This window comes from Ochlerotatus camptorhynchus, unplaced genomic scaffold (genome assembly GCF_037179485.1).
Source record: "Ochlerotatus camptorhynchus isolate MF236.1 unplaced genomic scaffold, CSIRO-AGI_Acam_v1.1 ptg000253l, whole genome shotgun sequence".
Lineage (NCBI taxonomy): Eukaryota > Metazoa > Arthropoda > Insecta > Diptera > Culicidae > Ochlerotatus > Ochlerotatus camptorhynchus.
In genome coordinates, this window is record NW_027040743.1 from 696,892 (window position 1) to 719,929 (window position 23,038).

Sequence of the window (23,038 nt, forward strand, 5' to 3'; positions counted from 1 at the left end):
GTATTGCCTCGAAGGCTTTTCGAAAGAAATCTTGCATAATCAAAAAGGGACACTCAAGATCAGATTATTGATTATAATAACTGCCCAATCTCTGTGTGAAACGCACCTATTCAACCAAACGCAGAAGCGACGACCACAGATCACAGACCTTGTGGTGGATGAAGTGCACAGCAAAAAATATTTCAACCGCCCAAGCGCAAAATCCTAGAACGCTTCATAATTCGAATGTAATAATGTAACCAACGAAAATCACACAAATATGAGATGTATATTAACATCGATGTTCGCAATCCCATCAAATTTCAATACATTCACTGCCCGAAAGCCATTTTTTTTTTTGTTAGTCAAAAGTACATAATATTTTCGACGTGGTTGAAGGGCATCCTCTTTGGTGTGATAAAAATCTTCAGTTTTTCTATGTGGAAAACTGTGATAAAATGTTCCGCGACAAGAAAAATGTTGCCCGACATGGAAAACTCGCTTCGACGGGCACTACGTTGTCTACAAGCCAACTAATTAAAACATAAAAGCTATTTTGGTTTTCCAAATTAAATTAGCTGGAGGAACCAATTCTATTTAATCAGATAAATTAAATTAAAACCTTTTTCACCTATGATACTAAATTACCAAAAATGTCATCTGTTTTTGCACTTACAACAGGCAGATAAAAATAATTGCTGAAATCATCACCGACAATGACAACTGTGAATGATGCAGCTCAATCCCAAAACAGTTAAATGTGTTAAAAAGCGAAGTTGTTAAAGTCGTGATGACAATTTGCCAAGTCAAGTTGAGTCGTACTTCCGATTCAGAGATAAGATAAGAGATTCAGTAGTATTCAGTACAGTAGTCTACTATGTATTTATGTTCTCTGTATCATTAAAACTCAATGCTCATTATTGCAACATGCAAACCCCAGTATGTGTTCAGTAATGACAAGTGGGACATCAAGCAAAGAAAATTCTAATAAAGAAATATGTTTCCCTACAATCATTTCAGGTTTGAAGCGTGTTGCCTGGCCACCACCAGCTGAGCTCGGTGACGATTATCAGCACCAGCAGCCGGCGCAACAGCAACAGCAGCAGCCGTACCATTATCCACCCCAGCAGGAACAACAGCCGGCTCAACAGCAGCCGCATCAATTCTACCCTCAACAGCAGCAGCAACAGCAGCATCAACCACAAGCTCATACACAGCAGCACCAACCACGTGAGCGTATCATCCCAATCCAAAGGGTAAGCTCATTAGTATACAGATGTACGGCCCCATGATAAATAAAATCAGTAGGTGCGCTGCACTGTCTTCCGTTCTTAATTAATTTTAAAAAAGGTACACAAACTTCAGATGTTGAGGACACTCGAAAAAATGAAAAAGCATTGTGCACATGCTCCACATTTTTCAACATTTAAAAGATATTACTCACAAATCACATGTTTGGGATATATTCATTAAGCCGTAAATGTGCACTTCGCAATTTGCAAGCTTCCATCTATTGAAAAGCCAAGAGCTAGTATTATTTTTAGAACTGGAAAATATGTTGCATAAAAAGTTCTTCACAAATACACTTAAAAAAATTCACAAAAAATGCAAAGAAATATATGGTGGTACTTAAAATGCTGCACTCATCCTGCATGAGGGCAAAATCTATCAAAAGAAAATCGCATTAAAATAGAATTGAGTGTACGTCTTGAGTGCTTGAGCTTGCAAATGCTCATTACAGCTAAAATGCTATTTTTCGGATTTATGAAGCTATGAGACATTTCAATGATAATTCTTATTAACACGATGCAAGAAAAGAAGGTAAAATGTGTGTGACACATAAAGCCTGTCAATTTAGCTTTCAGAAGGTCACAATAGCGATTAGCTGTAACGATGAACAACGCGATGAGCGAGCAATCAGCGGTCATAAAATAGCTAGTTGTGACCTTCTGAAAGCAAAATGACAAATTTTATATGCCATACACAAACTTTACCACCTCTTCTTGCTTCTTACAAATAAAAATTTTCATTTTAGTATCCTATAGTTTCACAATTACGAAAACTAGCATTTTAGCTGTAATGAGCAATTGCAAGCCTGGTTTTATTGCTCAAATATGACTCGACAATATCGATATTATCGATATCTGCTAAGCCCTACGCAAAAATGGCCAGCCAAAAAAAAATCCTAAGCCGTATCGGAAATTGAACCCATCGTTTCCTGGGTGACTATATCGTGCCTTTACTGACAAGACAGATTGAGGCCCTCAAATTATTATCAATGTTTCAGATGATTTGGCCAAATTTTAAATCTTCAAATTTTTCCAAAGTATCATAAATCAAGTTAAAAAAAAGGAAAAACTACTAAGCAACATTAACAGATTCCCTGAATTGATTTTCTCTTTGCACGTAAAGAAAATTCCGGTTTTTACAATGCACAGTTAAATAAAAAAAAACTATTATCTAGCATCTAATACGGCAAACATGACAAGAATCGGTTTCGTAGCCAAAATTAACAAAGGAGAAAGTCGTAAAAGAGCATCGATCAATGTTACTTAGGATCTTATGCATTGTTCGGGTTGAATTTTCTAAAATAATGAAGCGTCAGAAACCTTTTCTTTAAACCGTCATCTCAGATAGTCGTAAACTTTTTATGCCCCACTTAATTGAAAAATCAACAATTTCCGGGACATCATTTTTTATATGACCAGTGGATTACTTGTTTTCCAAATTTATAACCCCACAAAATGCTTAGGCCCCAAAATGTCAAAATATCTTCAAGCCCCAAAACTTGTCCAATCTCAAAGTCCAAAATCTTGAAAAAAAATCCACAAATATTGGACCCCCAAAATATGTCAAGACAACAGATTTTTAAGGATATTACACAAATGGCATGAACATCAAAGGGAAGGGTAGATTTTTTACATCCTCTGCAGGTTTTCGTACAACAAATGTAATGGCAGTTCTTTCAGTGGACTGTAATGTAAAAGCAAGATCTACCAGAATTAAACAAACATGATAGTTATAAAAAAAATTAAATCCTTCCGACGACCACATTGCAGAATCTGTCCATTCAAAGAAACTCAAATTATGTATACTTCTGTTATCTAGGATCTAAACTTTTTCAATGGTTTCTAAATGATGATGGTCTCACCTCTCACCCCTACAAAGGTTTGAGCTGGACGATTTATCTTTAAGATAATTAAATATGACATTTTAACCAGGTTGGCAAACAAAATCGAACTGGTTTCAGTTACATATATAAATTGTCTCTAGAGTTTACAGTTGCTTCACAGCGATATAAATTTGGATAAGCTCAGGCGTCCACCTCTTAGTTCGCCTTTTTGTCCACCTAAAATATTCATAAGTAAATACTAATACTATTGCTTGTAATATTACAAGCAATCAAGAGTTAATGAACAATCAACAAAGCATCCTATTACACTAGTAACCCCGCAATCTGATGCTATCATAATTTTTAGCAAGGTCAGGAATGCTCACGAACCCCCAACATTTTCCAGAAAACTTACTACTAACTCAAGGTATCTTCCAAATAAGCTTCAAAATTGCATTTTTTTTTTATCAAATGTTAAATTCAGTCCTCTATATCCGTAATACGCGCGCGAGGCTCAAACCTTTGTAGACTACTATTTTGTTTTACTACTACTATTAAATCAATTATCAAAAATCCATCATCACCATCGTGGCGAACAAAATAGTTTTTGCAGTGCTACAATAATTATTAAAAAGTCGTTATAACAGCTATCCATACAAAATAATCCGTTAAAAATAACTTCGTCAAGATACATAATTTGTCAATTCTCAAAAACATCACTGGATAACCGTTCAAAAAACAGTTTTAACGTGTGAAATGCAATGTCTCTTAAATTCTGCTAATGTTGTTGCACGTTTAATGTGTCTAGGCATCGAATTGAAAACATTTATTCCTTTAAAAAATAATGAATTCTGTGAAGCACAAGTCAAGAAATTTGGTGTTCTTATTTCATCCGCGTTTCTAGTATTATATCTATGATAGTCACTTCCTCTTTCAATTCGATCACACAAATATCGAGGCAGCAAACCGTTAACTACTTTAAAAATGAACACCATAGTCAAATATACAATTCTTTGCTTGACCGACAACCATTAAGGCGTGTATCATCAAAGTTGAGGAAGTGAATCTATTACATCTCAAAATCAAACGCATTATTTTATTCTGCAAGCGCTGTAATCTCAATATTTGTGTTTCATTGGCCAGAAATAAAGAGGAAGGGCAAAAGTCTAGATGAGGAGAGATGATTGATTTGTATAGCTGTATTTTACTGGCAATAGTTAAATCGTTTTTCAATCGACATAGAATTCCATACTTCTTGGCAATTTTCTTGATGACATTGTCAATGTGAGAGTTGAACTTAAGTTTGTCATCAATAATCACGCCAAGATATTTAATCTCCTGAACGCGATCAATAGTCTCATCATCAATTACAACAGAGACGTTCTCATTTCGCGAAATCACCATAAATTTAGTTTTACTTGTATTCAATTTTAATTGCTTACACTTCAACCATCTTCTTAGATACTGCAAATCTTCATTCAAGTGTGAGACGGCAACTTCTTAATCCTTAGCTGCAATGAATAACACACTATCATCTGCAAAAAGATTAATGTCGCAAAACCGTAAAACACGTCGCAAGTAATTAATATACATAATAAATAAAAGGGGCCCTAATACACTTCCCTGGGGCACTCCAAGGTTGTTCCCCACGGGACTGGAAACAGAATCATTAAAAACAGTCCGTTGAGTTCTGTCAGACAAATAGCTCAAAACCATGCAGTACTCGTGATTCCAAAGCGCTTGATTGTACTTAACAATAAGGGCCTAGAAATTGTTTCAAAAGCGCGTTTCAGATCAAAAAAACAGCAACAATCGTATCTTTACGCTCCAAGTTGTTTTTCCACTTTGCCAACACCAAATTCAATGCAGTTTCACAAGAATGGCCTTCCCGATATCCCGATTGTTCTGGTATCAACAAAGAGTTGCTATTCAAATACTCCAACAGCTGGTCTTTAACAACAAGTTCTAAGATTTTCTCTAATGTGTGCAACATGTGGATGGGACGAAACTCTTCGGCTTTAATCGTTCCAGCAACTTTTTGAATAGGAACCACTAAGGATTCCTTCCAAATTTGTGGCACATGTCCATTCGGCAATGATTTATTAATAAGGTCCAGAAAGATGTGGCCAATTACATGAAAGCAATCTTGAATAACTCTAGCATTAACATTATCTACTCCAGCCGATTTTCCTAATGAAAAACAAGTAATTCTAAGTTCATCTAATTTGATTGGGTGAAAAACTTCAAATCTGCAACTACTATTAACTGGCTGTTTTATTTCGTCAGGTTCATCGACCAATTCAATAGATTGATTAATCAATGAAACACTGTCTACGAAATAATCATTAAACTTAGCTGCAATTACTTGTTCTGACTGTTCTAATGTGCCATTAAAAGTCATGGACCGCGGTTTGCAAGTACTAGGTTTTAATAAAGATTTCAAAATTTTCCATAACTCTTTGCTGTTGTTTTGATGCTGATCAATCTTCCTTTGAACATATTCACGACGAGTTTTCTTTATCGATTGTGAAAAATTATTCCACGCGATTGTGTACCTAGTCCAATGATTGTCATTATAAGATCTACAAAACTTTTTGTACGATTTGTCCCTTTTCCGTTTAAGACGCAAAAGATTCAAATTGCACCAGCTGTTCGAGTTTTTCAAAGAAACAAACTTTTGCTCAACTAGTTGATTGGTACACGTTTTCAAAGCGTTATTAAGAGCAGCTGTAGATTCATCTAAGTTACCAGCCGCGAATGAATAATCCACGCTCCTCTCAACAAGATACGAAACAGTTTGCTTCGAATATTTCCTCCAGCACTTCAATTTTACAAAATTATCGTTATCGTTAACATGGTCTAAGACATCAATCACTAAAGTCTCATGATAGGATATTTTCAAATCAGTATCCTTAACTGAACAAATGGAATCAAAATTGGAATAAACGTGGTCAACTAAAGTTCTACTGTGCCTGGAAATACGCGTATATTCATTTACCGTTTGCTTTAAATTAAAAAAAACTCAGCTAAACGCTTTAAATGATTGGAATTATGGTTGTCACGCCAATTAATATTAAAATCACCAGCCAATATATTTAATTTACTAGAATCAAGGAATGTCTCGAGCCAGTTCTCTAAAACTTCAACAAAACGCTGGTCACTAGAACTGGGAGAATGATACAAAACACCATAATTACCCATCTTCATGCCACGTACAACTGTAATGCCCAAGAACCAGTTGCCATCAATAACTTCGTTGGTACGAAGGTTGAATTGAACTGATTCATGGACATAAATAGCAACACCGCCAGTGTTTCTAGAATGTGATAAACAAGCAGCAACAATATATCCCGGAATACTATACTGATCAAATGCTTCAGTTTCTACAATACGAGTTTCAGATAAGAAAACTAAAAGAGGACGTTTTTCCTCAACAATCTGACGTAATGCTACGTAGTTTGTTGACAACCCCGCAATATTCAAGTATAAACAATCGAATTGATTCACATTCCTGGAACTTGGCTGCTATTTATTGAAACGCAAGCTGCTTTTCTTCTGATCAAAAAGTCTTTTATAGAGCAAACATTCCGAGCTAAATGCGGCCAAGTTCAATTCTCGTTCTTTATTCATTTTCAAACAATTAATACTTTTCAATACAGTTGACGTACACTCCGACGTTTTGTGTAGTTGGCTGCACCTAGAGCATCTATCACAATTTTTGCAATCCATGCTCTTGTGTCCAAATTCTCCACATTTGAAGCATTTCAACACATTAATCGCGGAAACTATCGAGCACCGATCAACCCTACATTTACTTTTTTCGCACATAACAAACATTTATAAGTATCGACATCGACTTCAATTACAACACTAAACTTGTTATAAGTGAAGCGTGAATTTTCAAACATGTTCACTACTTTTACATCATTAATAGCGATGTCTTCATTTTGACTTTTTAAGTAGTCAATGAAGACATCGGAGGAATACTGATCGCTCATGCCCACTATTTTCAATCTTGGCACCGAACTGGGAACAACAGCACTATGTTTTTCACCCAGATTGCTTTCAATACCATTTTTCACATCACTTACGTTTGCTCCTGTTGCACACTCAACAATAATGGAGCCATCTTTACCATTCCTAAAATTACTGATTTTGTGTGTTTTTGGATCCAACTGAGTTTTCAAAAACTTACGAGTATCTCCGCAAAGTTGTTTGGACTCTTTCGGTTTAATCACAATGACCGGACGAGTCTTACGATGATCTGGTTTGTTACTTTTACTGTTACTGTTGCTATTAGTTTTACTTTGACTAGCACGACTATGTCTTTTTACAACATCCGCAAAACTCGCATTTTCTTGAAAAACAACATCATCATCATGATCACTATTACTAATTACTAATTTACGTATTTTGCGTCTGGCATTTTAGTCCGATTCTGACTGAATCGTCCTAGATGAACTGCGCTGATCATTCTTTACAGCTAATTGGTTTTCCGCATCAATTTTAAAAAATGAACTTTTCATATTATTCAATTTCTCACAAATTAAATTTTCAAGACCATTTACATTTATTCTAATGTCTGTCATCCCGCGTTTAACCGTGTCCCTGAGCAGCAATGTGATCTCGCATGCCAGTGATCGAGTCCGAGTGTTGAAAAACCTTCTTCATCTCTTCCTCTATCCTTTTGACGCGCGAGATCAGATCATTCTGCTCGTCACAACTCTGATCTGATAGACAACTATCACACTTGAACAGAACATTTGCATTATCTGCTATAAGCCTCGCCACAGGCTTAGTGAGTGCCGCCCAAGCGAAATGGAACGTTCCATTGCACGGACCTACACATGTAACTGGGAGCCCACTCATAGCAATAGACTGCTCGCATACATTACACACATCCATTTTACTAAATTAAACGCTAACACTGTTAGCAGCAGACATATACAGGGGAGGAGAACACATAATAAAATTTTACCGCCACAGCTCACTTTACAAAAGCAATAGCGCCGGGGGGAAAATACAAAATTAAACAAAAACTAGTTGCTAGGCAACCTTTCCTCTACTTATCCTGTTAGAAAAACACCACGGGCACTCGTTGGAATAATCCTTTCGCGGCACACGCCACTATTTCACACGAAATTATGAATTTATTTTCACAGTACAACTCAACAAAAACACTATTTTGTACGCCATACTTACGGCGTAAATCAAAGTTCACTCTCATTACAATATTTAACAAAGGGCAATGGGACTAAGTGATCTTCGCTAAATTTTCACGATTCAATGAGGGAACTGTCCATAAAATATGAAAAAGTTTAGTTACAAATATTTAAAACCTCACAGCCTACTTTCAAGATTTTTGAATATTCAAAATGTTAAAAAAAAAATTCTGAAGACCAGTCAGAGATTTGTGTTCTGAATAATTCGACGTGGTAAAGCAGTCGGCGATTGTATAAGCCATGTATAAACTCTGTTCAGTTTGTCTCTGGTTTTTAATAAAATTCAACCCACTTTTTAACACCCAAAAATAATTTCTATGATCGATCGATTAAGTCAGAAAATGTTGTGAATAGTGCCTTAAGATTATCGAACCGTTAATTTCTAACGTAATTGTTGTAAAATATATGATCATAAGTACTCCATTCTGCTTCATACATGCTATAGCTGTAGCCTATCAGCAAAGTTTCACTAAAATTCATAATCTCCAGTACGTAACCATAATTACACATAATAAATAAGAACCATGAGCGATATCCAGAGGTGCATTCAAGGTTTTCAAACTCTCACTTTTGCGCCCCACCCCATGCTGTTTTATATGCCAGCGATATCGCAATAAATGCTCCTTATAAGTCGACAATCGGTCGTTCAACAACATAAGAGTTTTAAAACATTCTAATTTATTTGAGAATAATCAATTTTAAGTGAAAAATCACCAAATGGAACACAGCCGAGGTGGCAGATTGAATTTTTTTTATGAATTGATTTATTTGTACAGGCTCAATTGAATAAACTTTACAAAGCCAAGTTATCATTTTCGTTATACATACTTAATCCTAATCTTAAATCTAGAGTTACAAGGATTGAACCGAATAGTCGCGGTCGTCTCGATGTTAGTGAGAGGGAGGAGGAGATTTCACTATTTCTAAAACATGAAGTTATTTCCATTAAACTTGTTATCAGCTCTATAATTATAACAAAAAAAAACAAAAAAAAGGAAACACACAAAATACAAACTAAATACAAAGTTAATCAAACTTACAATCTAAGGTTAATATTCTTCAAGAAAACATATATGAGTTTCATAAACTCCAGATCACGTCTAGCCAAAACATCCCGAATTGGAACATTAGATTGTCTGCCTCGAGCCCGAAGGGAATCGTACAACTCAGATATGACTCCACGGTGCTCAGCACAAGACCAAATAATGTGATCGGCGTCTTGGTAACCTTGTCCACATTCACAGAGATTGCTGTCCTCCAGCCTTGAACCAAGGACTCTTCGACACCTTAGGGATGATCAAATATAGCCATCGTCCCAAACACCCTTCACTCCATTTATTCTGCCAGCTGGCGAGCGACTGCTGACGATAAATGAAGAAAAATTCATCGTAGGCGATTTGTCGATCGTAATATCGCCTTTCATAGCGCCCACCTTCGCAAGTGAATCCGCCTTCTCATTGCCCGGAATCGAGCAATGAGATGGGACCCATGAGATTGAATATAAATTTTTGAGCATTGCTGTATTATCGACATTGTCGATCAAACGATTCTCCAGAAATGTGCCATGGTTGCCTACATTTAGTTTCGATCTCGACTTTGAGTAAAACAAACTCAGGAATTATTTGGTGCTACTGAGTACGGTGCAGGCAATATCAAATATGATGCAATCATATAACATATGCTAGGGATGATATTGGGGGTCAGGTACTTCATGTAGTTATTTTCTATGCGGGTAATACAACTCAAATGAATTCAATTCGGTAAAAAAAAGTTCGAACTGCACACCATAATAAATGTCGAAAAATCCCATTAATTAGTGACATAATGCCATGGAAAAACATACCAATCGGCATCCGACGTGGTCTGATATGAGTTGGTCTCATCGAAAGAAGGATTGCAAAATTCGACTCTCGCAAAGTTTGTTGAATCCTTCACGGTGCTGAAAAACCACCCAAAATTTAGTTTATTTCAATCTTATTCAATCTCACGTCCGATAAAAAATCTTTGCTTGCAAAGATTTTTCCACCCAGCGGCGCTGGTGATGTAGTGGTAAGCATGACTGCCTTTAACTCCAAATGGCCTGGGTTCAATCCCAGTCGGCGCCGTCGGAATTTTCTGAGGCATAAAATCTCTGATCACGGTCTTCGGTCCATGAGTTGATTTGTCGATAGGTAGGGTCCAGGTGTGGGTGCTGCTTGCCTGGCCTGGCGTCGGTAGCATTGGTACACGGCGAATGAGAACGACTCAAATTTGAGTTTAGTTCACTCATAATCGCCAAAAGTGCAGGAACTCAGCGATGAGTAAAATTTGTCTCATGGTTTCCTGTGGAAAACCTAAAAAATCTGCCGGAAAATGAGGAAATTTACGAAAATTTTATTCAGTCTCGGAGTAGTACCAATAGACTGAGTGAATCCAATCTTTACTTTTCTCAAATTCAGGAATTTTTCCCTGGAAAATCCTGGAAAAACCTGGGAAAACATGAGGCAAATTAACTCATCGCTGAGTTCCTGCACTTTTGGCGATTATGAGTGAACTTAACTCAAATTTGAGTCGTTCTCATTCGCCGTGTACTCAGTACGGAAAAAAAGATTAACGGAAAACACATCAAGGAAAAAAATCTTTTTTTCTACCAAAATACCAAAATTGAGCTTATTTTACTTAAATTTAAGAATACCTGTTAATACTCTTAACTATCTTTTCGCATGCACGCTCATAAACACGAAGTTATATACATGTTTTGACAATTTGGTATGAACCGTGGACATTTGCAAACAAAACTCAACTCATATTCAAGTAAAAAGTACTCCAAATTTTGGGTAGTTTGATTCGTCCATGTTATTATGCTAGCGCACATCGGAACATTTCCATCATCCATTTGCATTGATTATTAGCGAAAGCAACGGTAACGTGGCAGTTGGCAAATATGGAAATTATTTCAAAAACCCATCCGGTGCGTTGTGCTCTAGTGAGCGGGATGCGAGAGTGTGTTCTGTGGCTACGGTACTGAACCACTAAGTGACTCTATTGGAATTAGTCGGGAGCTACATAGGGTGGTCTTAGTGTGAACTGCACCGTTCCTAGAGCTAGGTAAATGGGTCCACTTTCGGTGCTTAATGCATTCATAAAGTCGAGAAGCTAAATGAGAGCAATCGATTGTGGTTTGGAGAACACAACCCAAACCGGTGAAGGGAAGTACCTCTGCCTGATGACTAATGACTTTTGTTGAAGTAGATTATTCTACTAATGACGGATAAATGTAGTTCAACTTCAGACCGAATAGCAGCATCAGTTATGATTATTCCTGCGTGGCTGTGCAGATCTGGAATTTAATGTTGTTCTAAATTACATAAATTTAAAGGCAACTCAAACTCTACCTCGTACATTTGCCTGCAATTGCGTCTCCGACAAATATGTTAATGCAAGAAATACGACCCGGCACACATGTTTCGGTATTTACATTCGTTTCACACATACATTTCGTAGCAACCGGAAGGGGTTCTGGCTTCGATTTTTTACACCCTTTCAACTCCCAAACAGAACAGAACAAATATAAATTTTCGTCGATTTTCGTGCACCAGTCAGTTTACCGTAATTTTACTTTTTACTCTTTTGAAAGTTGGTCTTCTTTTTTCAGCACCTAAAATGAACAAGCGGCGAGGTAGGAGAGAGCAGTCGATAATGCACCCCTAGGGTACAATGGCTCCACACGGTTTTTCGTTGCTTTCACATTACTAATTCTTATATTTTATGTGCTGAAATGCTAGTTACTGAACGGCACGTTAAATTCGCGATTTTAAAAATTTTGAAATCTATGAAAACCACGTGGAGTCATTTTACCCCAGGGGTGCGTTTTGGCCCGTCGTACCCTACCTAACTTGCGAAAATGGGGCCACTTTACAACTTGAAAATTTCTTTATGTCACACGCTCTCCTACACACGTGGTCCCGGGTGCGCTTGTTGGTGGGAAAATTTATGACAAAGTGTTTTGTTTTATTTGGCGTCGCTTTTTTGCACCCTATTTTTTTTTGTTCTGAGCTTTCTCCCACCTCGCAGTACCTCGGTGGTGGTAGTGGTGTGTGGTGCGCTATCTTTCAAGTGAAAGAACATAAAACATTTTTGCAGGCTGGTGGTGGGTGCGTGCGTTTGGTGCCGCACATTTGTGGCGAAGGGTGTCATTCGCTTTGTTTCTGGGATTTATGGGACGGCTTCTGGGAATGGATAAGGTGTGCTGCTAATAAGTTGGCTTTTCTCTCGGTGGGTTGCGGAATGGAGGATTTTTCTCACTCTTGGTTGTATCATTTGAATTGGTAATGTTTCCATAGAATTTTATTTTCTCGCTTTAAATCTATAAAAAAAAAAAACAATCAGTTTAAATGGCATTTAAAGACCGTGAATCGTGTCTGTTTGATTATATTAAATTTATAGTTTTATTAGCTTACCACTGTGCAAAGAACCAAATAAAGTTTCTAAAGATAAGATTTATTTATTTATTTTTAATGGGCGGATTGTCGAACTAAATTTTGAGTATCATATCGTACATGAAATTTCGCTGTTTACCAAAGCAAATTCGACTAGAAAACTTTAATAACCCATCGTTTGTAAAAAGATCACGAAAGATTAAACAATAGTTTCCGACCACTCCGATCCCTGCGACACTAAGCCAAACCACCTAACCATAACAAGCATAACATAAGTCAAACAACCCATAGAGAAATATTATTGACCCAATTTACAAAACCGAGTTCCCACAATTTCGACGGCTACATTCTAGATAAGGAGATCAAAATTATCTTCATGGTGTTGCGGTCAACTGTGACAGTCCTCATCGGGAGCGATTTTAAAATGATCGATAGAGCCATATCATAACTGTCATAACATAATAGGTAGAAACGGAAACGTTAGATTGGATTGTCATCGACAATAATAAATGTGTGAAAAGACCGTGGCATGGTCAATGGACTTGCTGAAAATTAAAGTGATTAATTTGTTGGTAATCTAAATTATATCTACATTATCAACTAACAGATCAAGAGTTAACAATATTGAGGTTATTACAACGATTCGTGCACTAGGAAAGGATCCATTTGACCTAGTTTCCCGAATCGGGCAGTCGTAAGCCTACATATTTGAGATAAAATTAGAGAGCGGAAAATTCAGGAGGAAAGAGGAAACTAAAATTATTGATCTGTTAAGTGCAAAGCAGATTCTCAAAAAGAGTTTCTCAATCCGTAGTCCGAACACATGGATTTATCAATTTACGTCTTTTATAAACATGAAGTTGATGCATGTCGAAAAATACGTGCAATGGGAATGAATAAAAAATGTGATTCAAATGAAATCAAGAAGGAAATAAAGAGCCTTATGTCCCGTTTACCGACTCAAAAACAACATAAATTGTTTGTACAAAAACACACAATTTTTTTCAAAAAATCATAGCTTGGACACGATGATACTATCGATATTGTGCTTGAAAATAAATTGTGGAGAATTAAATAGGCTATGCAGAAAAAATACATATCAAAAACATTGAAACACTTTTTTCAAAAACATAAAAACAAAATTTTAAATATGAACTGTTAGTCGACGAGCGATTTTTTTTTACTCAAAATAATTCATAATTTCTTGAAAGAAAATAGTAGAAGTTGTTCTAGGACTTAGAAACATAAAATTTAAAAAAAATACTGGTTGTAAAACTTTTTACATTGTTCTCTTGTTTAAAGCTTTTGTGTAAAAATTATTAACATTTAAAAACAGAATGGTGTTAAACTTTCTAAATATTTTCAAGATATTTTAAAAATAATTTTGATTTTTCATGGAAATAACCTACTTTTATTAGTTAGTCATGGATCTCCATCTAAAATCTGATCCATTTAAAAATTGCCGCATAAAATGGGACATCAATACTAATACTAATACAAATACAATACAAATACAATACAAATACAATACAAATACAATACAAATACAATACAAATACAATATTTACAAATACAATACAAATACAATATTTACAAATACAATACAAATACAATACAAATACAATACAAATACAATACAAATACAATACAAATACAATACAAATACAATACAAATACAATACAAATACAATACAAATACAATACAAATACAATACAAATACAATACAAATACAATACAAATACAATACAAATACAATACAAATACAATACAAATACAATACAAATACAATACAAATACAATACAAATACAATACAAATACAATACAAATACAATACAAATACAATACAAATACAATACAAATACAATACAAATACAATACAAATACAATACAAATACAATACAAATACAATACAAATACAATACAAATACAATACAAATACAATACAAATACAATACAAATACAATACAAATACAATACAAATACAATACAAATACAATACAAATACAATACAAATACAATACAAATACAATACAAATACAATACAAATACAATACAAATACAATACAAATACAATACAAATACAATACAAATACAATACAAATACAATACAAATACAATACAAATACAATACAAATACAAATTGACAAGGTGGTTCAGAGAAATTGTCACCGATTTCACATGTCTGCAATTCTTAAAGTGTGTGAAAATGTCAGCTTATATTTATAGAAGAACAAGAAATTTCATTTGTTTTCGATTTCAAGCAGCCTCTAACATGGCTGGCTGCTATAAATCTGTATAAATTCACATGTTTCTTTTAACAGGAAACATTATTTTTTCATAACGTTATAGAGGTATTTTTTTTTTTTTTTTTTTTTTTTGATGATGATGATGGTCCCACCTCTTACCCCTACAAAGGTTTGAGCTGGACGAGTTATCTTTAAGATAATTAAATATAAACATTTTAACCAGGTTTGCAAACAAAATCGAGCTGGTTACAATTACAGATATAAATGTCCTGTTAAATATGCTATAGGCATCAACCAAAAACATTCAAAGGTGTAACTAGTTATCAAAAGTCCAAGTATAGTCCTCGACAATACTTCCATTTACACGTGACCTGGGATTTACACGTTTAAGCTTCCGCAGTGCCAGGACTATATCCAAGGAAACGACTTCCAGCCAACCCTTTACTAATTCAAGGCTTTTGCCACAATTTCCACGTATTAGTCATTTATACCTGTATTCCGCGCGCGAGGCTCAAACCATCGTAGACTACTCAAAGCTATTTTTACTATTACTACTACAAAATCAAAAAACTAAAAATCCATCATCACCATCGAGGCAAACAATGTAGTTTTTTGTATATGCTACACCAATTACAAAAATGTCTATATGACAGTCTCCATACAAAATAATCCGTTAGAGATAACTTTGTCAAGATACATGATTTATCCATTCATAAAAATTTAACTGCTCAATAAACAGCTTTTACATGTGAAATGCAGCGTCCCTTGAATTCTGTAAGTGTAGTTGCACGCTTGATGTGTCTAGGCATCGAATTGAAAACATTTATACCTTTGAAAAATAATGAATTTTGTGAAGCATTATTCAAAAGATGTGGTGTTCTTACTTCATCCGCGTTTCTAGTGTTATATCTATGAAAATCACTTCCTCTTTCAATCCGATCACACAAATATCGAGGCAGCAAACCGTTAACTACTTTAAAAATGAACACCATAGTCAAAAACACAATTCTTTGCTTCACTGACAGCCATTGCAAAGCGTCCAGCATAAAAATTGAGGAAGTGAATCTATTACATCTTAAAATCAAACGCATTACTTTATTCTGCAAACGCTGTTATCTCGATATTTGTGTTTCATTGGCCAGAAATAAAATGGAAGGGCAAAAGTCTAGATGAGGGGAGATGATTGATTTGTATAACTGTATTTTACTACCAATAGTTAAATCGTTTTTCAAGCGACATAGGATTCCATACTTCTTGGCAATTTTCTTGATGACATTGTCAATATGAGAATTGAACTTGAGTTTGTCATCAATAATCACGCCAAGATATTTAATTTCCTGAACGCGATCAAGTGTCTCATCATCAATAACAACAGAGACATCATCATCTACACGATTCCGCGAAATTACCATGAATTTAGTTTTACTTATATTCAATTTCAATTGTTTATACTTCAACCATCTACTTAGAGAACGCAAATCTTCATTCAAGCGTGAAACGGCTTCTTCTAAATCTTTAGCTGCAATGAATAACACAGTATCGTCAGCAAAAAGATTAATATCACAAAACCGTAAAACTCGTCGCATGTCATTAATATACATAATAAATAAAAGGGGCCCTAATACACTTCCCTGAGGCACTCCAAGGTCATTGTCAACGGGACAAGATACAAAATCATTAAAAACAGTCCTTTGTGTTCTGTCAGATGAATAGCTTTCAAACCATTTGTATGCCGAACCCGAAATTCCAAAGCGCTTGATTGTTCTCAACAATAAGGGCCTAGAAATTGTCTCAAAAGCGCGTTTTAGATCCAAAAACACAGCAACAATCGTATCTTTATGCTCCAAATTTTCTTTCCATTTAGCTAACACTAAGTTTAACGCGGTTTCACAAGAATGGCCTTCCCGGTATCCCGATTGTTCCGGTATCAACAAACAGTTACTATTTAAATATTCTAACAGCTGGCCTTTTACAACAAGTTCCAAAATTTTCTCTAATGTGTGCAACATGTTGATGGGACGAAACTCTTCGGCTTTAATCGTCCCAGCAACTTTTTGTATAGGAACAACTAAAGATTCTTTCCAAATATGCGGCACGTGCCCAGATTGCAATGATTGATTAATAAGGTCCCGCAGAGTGTGTCGAATGACATGAAAGCAATCTTGAATAACTCTAGCATTAGCATTATCTACTCCAGCCGTTTTTCCTATTGAAAAGCAAATATTTTTAAGTTCATCTAATGTAATTGGGTGAAAACCATTAAATCTACAATTACTATTAATCGGCTGTTTTATTTCGTCCGGTTCATTGATTAGTTCAATAGATTGATTGATCAGTGAAACGCTCTCGACGAAATAGTCATTAAACTTAGAAGCAATTACTTGTTCTGACTGTTCTAATATGCCATCAAAAGTTATGGTCCGCGATTTACAATTACTAGGCTTCATCAAAGATTTCAAAATTTTCCATAACTCTTTGCTGTTGTTTTGATGCTGATCAATTTTCCTCTGAATATATTCACATCGAGTTTTCTTAATCGATTGTGAATATGTATTACGCACGACCGTGTACCTATTCCAATGATTATCACAATTAGATCTACAAAACTTTTTGTACCATTTGTCCCTCTTACGTTTAAGACGCAAAAGATCCAAATTGTACCAGCTGTTCGAGTTTTTCAAAGAAACAAACTTTTGTTCAACTAATTTATTGGTACAAGTTTTCAAAACGTTAGTAAGAACAGCTGCATCTTCATCTAAAGTTCCGGTAACTAATGGAAAATCCACGCTTCTCTCAACAAGATTCGAAACAGCTTGCTTCGAATATTTCCTCCAGCACTTCAATTTTACAAAATTATCGTTATCGTTAACACTGTCTAAGAAATTAATTACTAAAGTTTCATGATCGGTTATTTTCAAATCAGCTTGAGTAACTGAACTGACAGAATCAAAATTAGAATAAACATGGTCAATCAAAGTTCTACTGTGCCGGGAAATACGCGTACACAAGGTATAAATGAACCATGCTTAAAAATTCGTTCAATATCAGAGCTTGAACGCATCGCCTGGACTCAAGAAGTATTGGAACTAAAACGTGCGTGCCAGCTGTGATTCATTTTCGTTACAAATGTGGGTGCTAATTAAGGTAAATGGAGATAGATTTGAATTTAAGTATACTAAGTTGAAGGTTATATAATGAAGTATATCTGAAATATATGCTGATATCAAAAATGCATGCAAGTGTTCAGTTACTTTGACTCACCCTGTTCAAAATGGATCTGTTCAAGAGGAAAGCGGTAAATTGCATAATAGATTAAGGAATCAAGACAATTAAAGTTATTCTATTGAGCCGAAAAATAATGAATCAACCAAGCAAAGGTAGAAACACTGTCACAAGATAAAATTTCATTGCACAGCGATGCTTTGTTGCATCGCTTCCCTTGTTTTATAGCAGCATGCATACTCTGCATCACATTTGCATGAAATAACATCATTCATCCCCAAAAAAAATCTGTCAATTCACGGTTGATCTCCGTCAGCATGAGCGTACTATATAGAAAAAAAAAAGTTCATGTGAAAATAAAGTTCGAAAATCAATTACAGGGACAAAAAAGTTGCAACCCATGCTGAGAACTTTTCAACGCTTGCTCGTGAATTGACAGCTGAAAGTCAAAAAGAAGCAAAAAAAGAAAACTAATTATACATTCTTTTTCGATGCGGCAAATTTATCGCAAATTAGGCTAATTTTTAAATGGCACTCACGACGTCTGCATGCAGATGCCATGAAACATCCCATTCGCAAGACGTGGGTACGTAAAGTCGGGGAATAAATTTGACAAAAATGCAGTAGCTACTCGCTACTCATCGACACTTACCGACTACCGGCACCGCCTGTCTGGTAATCGACAACAAAAAGTGTGAAACAAATACTTTGACCGATCCACGAGCGGTGTACCTACAAGTCAGCGGTGGACGCATTTCAAAAATGGGGCCAAACTGCTGCTAGGCATATGTATGCAGAAGTGTCACTTTGTTTTCCGCCGCAGAAAATTGAAGCCATCACTGAGCTACGGTACGGACCATGACACTTGGATTGGATTTCCGTTTTCAAAGTGTCAAAATTGGTTTGCGGTGTGGCAGAGTGCGAGAAAAATGACCTGAATATTTGCTGAAAATGTGATCCTTTTTTTTTTGGACGGTATTTGTAAAACCATTAAGCATGAAGCAGTGTAGGGTGCGAGTTGAAAACGTACTTGAACTTTTTTTTTCTATTCTGGTTTGTTTTGATCCGCTGCGTTGACGTTTCAAAAATAATATCTATTTACGTAGCAGGTCGTTTTTTGCACACATTCCACGTGATGACAGGTGAAAAATTAAGATCCTGTCGCCAGCAAGCGTGTGGATAATTGATGCTTAGACGATTTTAGAGCGGCCTGGTGGGTGTTTTGGCTATTTAGGTTGCTTTTATTTATAAATGATGTCATATCCTCCTTCAAAAGACAAAAATATAATTAATTTTATTCAAAATCGTCTTTCGCTATGCGCTTCAGATAACTACACAATTTTTATTTATTAATTTATTAATTTATCATTAAATGAGACGATTATCCATTAATTTTTTTTTTCATCCCTTGTGATTTAATTTTTGACCTCCCGGCTCCATGTCAGACATAAACAATTTTGTGTTGGTGGAAAATAATGAAAATGAATGGTCGAGAAACACTAATTTGGATGCAGTTAACATCACCCAATTAACTTTTATGCTTCTAGACTGGTAATCTTAATTATCAGTTTCGCTTTCCCTTCATTAAATACCCAAATCTTTATCCCATCGTTTAATAAAACCAACCATTTATTCGTTATGATGATTATGTTTATAAGCATAAACTTTAATTATTGAAAATATGTTCATTACAGCCATTTTGTAATATTGCATTGAATAACAATGCCAGATACAGTTTACATTTGCACGGAACGAAAAAAAAACAACCAAATAACCACATGGCTGCGCCAGCCAACACCGTATTAATCGTCTCGGGTTCAAATATCAGCATAAAATCCTCCATCAGACTCAGCCGTCAGAACACGAACAAGCAAACACATCAAACGTGCGCTCATCTGATGGAACACCGTCGACATGGGGCCAAAGCAGGGCAGTCGTTCGACGTTCAACCTGCTCCCGCCCACGCTTGCCGCTCAGCCACCTCTATGAAAATGTGTACGCCATCCATAAATTCTTTCGTCTCGCTATAAATTCTAAAGCACTATAAATTTTCACATCGCATCAGATTGCACCTGTTTATTTTTCACCTGCGCACGGCAACAACATGGACCTGCTCTGCAAAAAGAAGCCAGGAGGATTGACGAGTCGTTGTCCTCGTCGTCGTCGTCGTTGTTCTCGTCAGTGGGGTGTCGTGTGCATCGTTGTACCAGTACCAGGACCTAGTATCCGGGACGACCGACGACGTCTCCTTATTATTATTGGCACGGCTTTGTGTGTAGGATCACGACCTTTGAAATTCACCACCCCATAGCATCGTCGTATGCTCTGCTCACCCACATGCACATACCGAAACAGAGAGCTTTGAAGCTGTCATTCGATTTCTATACGTGGCGAGGGGTGCTACCAACGAGAGCCCAATAGAGCAAAGTCGATACTAAAATTCCCAGAGTGGCAAAATATATCTTCATTTAACGTAGCGCAAATAATTCCAGGATCATGACTTTTCATCCGACGTGGGCCAAAGGAAAGAATGGCGCAGACTTTTCGATACATAACCTTTTCATGGCCTCCGTAAAAATCGGCTTATGATGAAAATTTATCGCTATTTTTCATTAAAATTAAGTATCGGATTGCCACCGCTGTGCCCCCATCAGCAACGCGCGTCGGTCAAAGTCTTTTAAAAATTCAATGGCTATTTAATGTGTTTATTTTAGCTCGATCTTTTCTCATTTCCCTTTTTACTCCCCGGTGTACCGACTGTGCAGGAAAACGGATTTACCCGAGCTTCCTTTTTTCAGGTCAGGATTATTCCCTGTGCCGCTGACTGTTGCTTCGTTTGTATGTAGGTACATGCCACAAAATTCCAAAATAAATCAAAATTATCTTCGTACCTTGCAGACCGCAATACCGCTCGCCACAATCCACCCATTACGATGGCCACAATCGCTTTAGACGTGCCCTCCCCCTCCATGCCTTCTCTTTCTCTGCTGTCTGCTTCGAAAAACAAAGCTTCCACTCCCTACTGTGGAAAGGATGGACAATACCTTTTTTGTCGTTTTCCTTCGGCCGAGGTATGTGTGTGTGTATGTGTGTGTATGTTTGGCCAATGTGTTGTCGATAGCATTTTTATTAGCTCATTGAAATGCAAATGATGGGTTTCTGCAGCATCGGCCTTCGTTCCTGGCCAGCTTCACAGGTTTTTCCAAGTTGCAATGGTTGTTTGCAGAACCACATTGGATGGATGAAAAAGTGCAATTTGGTGCTTTGCTTTTGGAAACCCGATAACATCAAGGGAAAATTTCCAATTATTTTCACAAATTTTCCAAAGTTGCTTGCACTAATCTGCCACAGCTGTAAAAGTTTGGGAAATTTTATTGTTACTCGTTGTTGAAATTATTCAAGTATTCTATTGACGAATTAATGTATCAGTGATCAGCGGCGTAGTAAGGGTTTACTGCGCCCATGGCACTGTTTGGAAATGACGCCCTTTCCTAATTGAATAAATCAAGTGTTAGCCCGAGTAGCGCACTTCTTTCGCGAACAGTTGCAGCAATCTATTGGTCCCGTTGGTCTCGGCCCATATTTATGTGTTGTGAATGGGTTGCGATATCCGACGCAGGCTGCCTTCCTGCACATTCGATTGCCGCCAATGGATGGCAATCGATGTCCGTCGGTGATTGGCACTAGATTGCGGAACAGATACCGACGTTAAATAAAAGAAGGAGGACAAAATTGTTAAGGTAATTCAAAAACAGAAAAACTCTCAACTTTTTCCCCACTGTAATTTCCATTTTACACTATGCATAGTCTTACGATTAAACGGATTCAGAAAAGTTTCATGAGGTTTGCCTTACGTCAGCTCCCATCAAATGATCCAGTCATTCTTCGGAGCTATTCAGACCGATGCATGCTGATTGATTTTTAATATCACTCAGCAAGACGTAGCAATTTGCACCGAATATTTATCTTCGCCCTAATTACTGGCAAAGTGAACTGTTCTGAACTACTGAAACGGATTCCATGCAACATTCTTCCTAGCAGGATTTCGTAACTTCCCGCTACTGTTAATTCCATTCCACATAACTAACTTTGGATTAAATAACTGTTTTAATTTCTGTTTGCATTTCTTTAATGATGATTGTAACGAATTTGATTTTACTAAGTACAAATATGTGTTTAGAAATTGAATAAGAGATTTCGATTAAACAAGTTTTAGTTTTAAGTAATCAGTCTGTACGACGTAGTCAAAGACGGTGTGCAATAAATATATCCTTATTACCTTAATAAATTCGTTGCAAATCTTCACTGGTTTTTCAGTTTTCCTGGCATTATTTTCACTTCCTCCGCGGAAATCTCATCAGAAGTTCTAAGTCAGCACTAGCTTAGAATTCTATCCACAACTATTATTACTACTATTTCTTAGAAATTCTCCTTTGCTTTCCTTAATGTATCTCCCCTTTGGTGGGTTGCCCAAAGTTTAAACTTCTGTTGCAAGTTCCCCGGTAGCGGTAGAGCAAAACTACCATAAGGCGGACTAATCACAAACACTTAAAGCAATGTGCACCAACAAATCAAAAATAAGGCATGACAATCATCTTAACAACCGTGTATTATGGCTACCATCTTCCGGAACATCCTTCCTACTTTCCTTTCTCAACTGTGAGATTCTTCAAGAACTCCCTGCCATTTTCTTTTCTACTCTACTACTATGTTACATAAAAGTTTCACTACTCACGATGGGCCCATCTTCTACCTTTGGCTGCTGCTGATGGGTGCACCTGCATCGCCGGTACTGATTGGGTGAATGTACTTCATCTCTCCGGCCGTAGACGCACCG

General features: G+C 36.4%; 1 protein-coding gene across 4 annotated transcripts in view; it reads left to right on the forward strand.

The window, feature by feature from the left end:
- Positions 1-23,038, forward strand: part of LOC135704967 (uncharacterized) — a 307,390-nt gene that overhangs the window by 192,519 nt on the left and 91,833 nt on the right. For all 4 annotated transcript variants that reach the window (XR_010517817.1, XM_065226504.1, XM_065226506.1 and 1 more), the window contains exon 6: positions 1,000-1,235. Coding sequence is in view for 3 of the 4 variants with exons in the window: in XM_065226504.1 (XP_065082576.1) it covers positions 1,000-1,235 (236 nt within the window). In the remaining variant the exon portion in view is untranslated. The remainder of the gene's footprint in view (positions 1-999; positions 1,236-23,038) is intronic.